Genomic DNA, 2,465 nt, shown 5'->3' on the forward strand with positions numbered 1-2,465 from the left:
TGGGAGTTTCAAAATGACTGAAAGATGAGTGCTTGTCCTACTCTTGAACTTTGCTAGCAAGTATGATGTGATATTACTGCTTTTCCACCATCATTAGAACAAGGCACAATGGCTTCATGTTCATTGGCTTGTGTTGCCTGTCAGATGGGGGAATTTTGTGAGCTCAGAGTTATCCGTGTGTCAGTCAGGCTTCCGGGCTTTCTATGGCTTGTTGAAGAATGTGCTCAAAGTTTCATCTGGAAGTCTGAAGGACAGAACAAGCACTGCCATAAGGCTTCTGCTTCCCAGAACCTTTTGATTTCCTTTGAGACACTTAAATCCCAGCTGAGATGGACTCTAGGTGGGAGTGGTTGGTCAGGGAAGTGTGTTCTTTTAAGTATGTTTCCCTCTTCCTCTACTTCTGAAGTAAATAAGACAAAGAGCAGCTGTTAGAGGGTTTCAGTACTGAACCTATTAGAGGGCAAGTAACTAACTGATCTTTCCTTGGAGAATTAATGCTAAGGGGGGAAGCCAAAACTCACTTATATGGAAGGAAAAGTCATGACATCAGGCAACTTTGTTCTCTTTTCAGCTTGCTTTATCAATGTGATGTTGAGTTGCATCAATGAAGTGGTTATAGGAAATACAACTGTATTATGTAAATCCTCTTCCTTGCCACTACAGTTTGAGAACTGCACAAATGTTAGAAATATTTTCTAGCTCGGTAAAAACAGTAACAGACTTATGACAACTATGCTCTGTGCATGGATTTTCTCTTCTAACAGTGCTGGCAAATTCCTTCATCGCTGAAACAAAATCCCTAGATAAAACAGTACACTTCCAAATACTGGTCTGGCAGGCTAGTTTAAGTTGGTCCTGTGAGCTTTAGGTGTGACTGTCTTGCCCCACAACTGCTGGTAAGTACTAGTTCTGATGTTTTGTGACAGTTCTTCTGTCAGGGAAGACGGCAACAAACTAACTTCAGTCTCAGCTGTAGCAAATTACTCACAGGAAGCCTCATTCATTGGTCTAAAAGTGACTTGAAACTGGGTCTCAGCTAATTCCAGTCTTGCTCTGCTAGCATTTAACATGAGTTTCCTGATGCCCTCTTGAAAAGCAGAACAAAACAGTTTAAGCTAGTAATGGCTGCTTCTGGTTTCCTTTCAGGTGAATCATGATTCCAGTCACTGAATTGCGCTACTTTGCTGACACTCAGCCAGCATACCGCATCCTGAAGCCATGGTGGGACGTCTTCACAGACTACATTTCCATAGTGATGCTGATGATTGCAGTGTTTGGAGGGACGCTTCAGGTCACCCAGGACAAAATGATTTGTTTGCCCTGTAAATGGGTTACCAAAGACTCTTGCAATGACTCAGTCAGAGGTTGGACAGCCACAACCCCAGAACGTACCTACTATAATTCTAGTCTTGTTCCCTCTACTGATACAGGGCCTACGGGCATCCGATATGATTTGGACCGGCACCAGTATAACTATGTGGATGCGGTGTGTTATGAGAACCGTCTTCACTGGTTTGCCAAGTATTTTCCTTATCTGGTGCTGCTACATACACTCATATTCCTGGCTTGTAGCAATTTCTGGTTCAAATTCCCAAGGACCAGCTCCAAGCTGGAGCACTTTGTGTCTATTTTGCTTAAGTGTTTTGATTCTCCGTGGACAACGAGGGCATTATCTGAGACAGTGGTGGAAGAGAGTGATACCAAGCCAGCATTTGGGAAAATGAATGGCTCCATGGACAAGAAATCCTCCACGGTCAGTGAGGATGTGGAAGCCACTGTCCCCATGCTGCAGAGAACAAAGTCTCGAATTGAGCAAGGGATTGTGGACCGCTCTGAGACTGGTGTCTTGGACAAAAAGGAAGGTGAACAGGCCAAAGCGCTCTTTGAGAAAGTGAAGAAGTTCCGCACGCATGTGGAAGAGGGAGATATAGTTTATCGCCTGTATATGAGGCAGACCATCATCAAAGTGATCAAGTTCATTCTGATCATCTGCTATACTGTTTACTATGTCAACAACATAACATTTGATGTTGACTGTAAAGTTGACATTGAGAGTTTGACTGGCTACAGGATGTACCGCTGTGCTCATCCTTTGGCTACTCTTTTCAAGATCTTGGCATCTTTCTACATCAGTTTGGTGATATTCTATGGCTTGATCTGTGTGTACACGCTCTGGTGGATGCTGAGGCGATCACTCAAGAAATACTCCTTTGAGTCCATCCGGGAGGAGAGCAGTTACAGTGACATTCCTGATGTGAAAAATGACTTTGCTTTTATGCTCCATCTGATCGACCAGTATGACCCCCTCTATTCCAAGCGCTTTGCTGTCTTTCTGTCAGAGGTGAGTGAGAACAAACTGCGACAGCTGAACCTCAACAATGAGTGGACTTTGGAGAAGCTGCGCCAGAGGATCACCAAGAACTCCCAGGATAAGTTGGAACTGCATCTCTTTATGTTGAGTGGCA

At 44.0% G+C, this 2,465-nt stretch overlaps 1 protein-coding gene across 1 annotated transcript in view; it reads left to right on the plus strand.

The window, feature by feature from the left end:
• The first annotated feature begins 1,153 nt into the window (after positions 1 to 1,153).
• LRRC8A (leucine rich repeat containing 8 family, member A) overlaps positions 1,154 to 2,465 on the plus strand; it is a 6,238-nt gene continuing 4,926 nt past the window's right edge. The window contains 2 exon segments of the mRNA XM_010286797.1: positions 1,154 to 2,463; position 2,465. The exon segment at position 2,465 is cut by the window's right edge and continues 843 nt beyond it. Of these exon segments, the coding sequence (XP_010285099.1) occupies positions 1,154 to 2,463; position 2,465 (1,311 nt within the window).

This window comes from Phaethon lepturus, unplaced genomic scaffold (assembly GCF_000687285.1).
Source record: "Phaethon lepturus isolate BGI_N335 unplaced genomic scaffold, ASM68728v1 scaffold12725, whole genome shotgun sequence".
Classification (NCBI taxonomy): Eukaryota; Metazoa; Chordata; class Aves; order Phaethontiformes; family Phaethontidae; genus Phaethon; species Phaethon lepturus.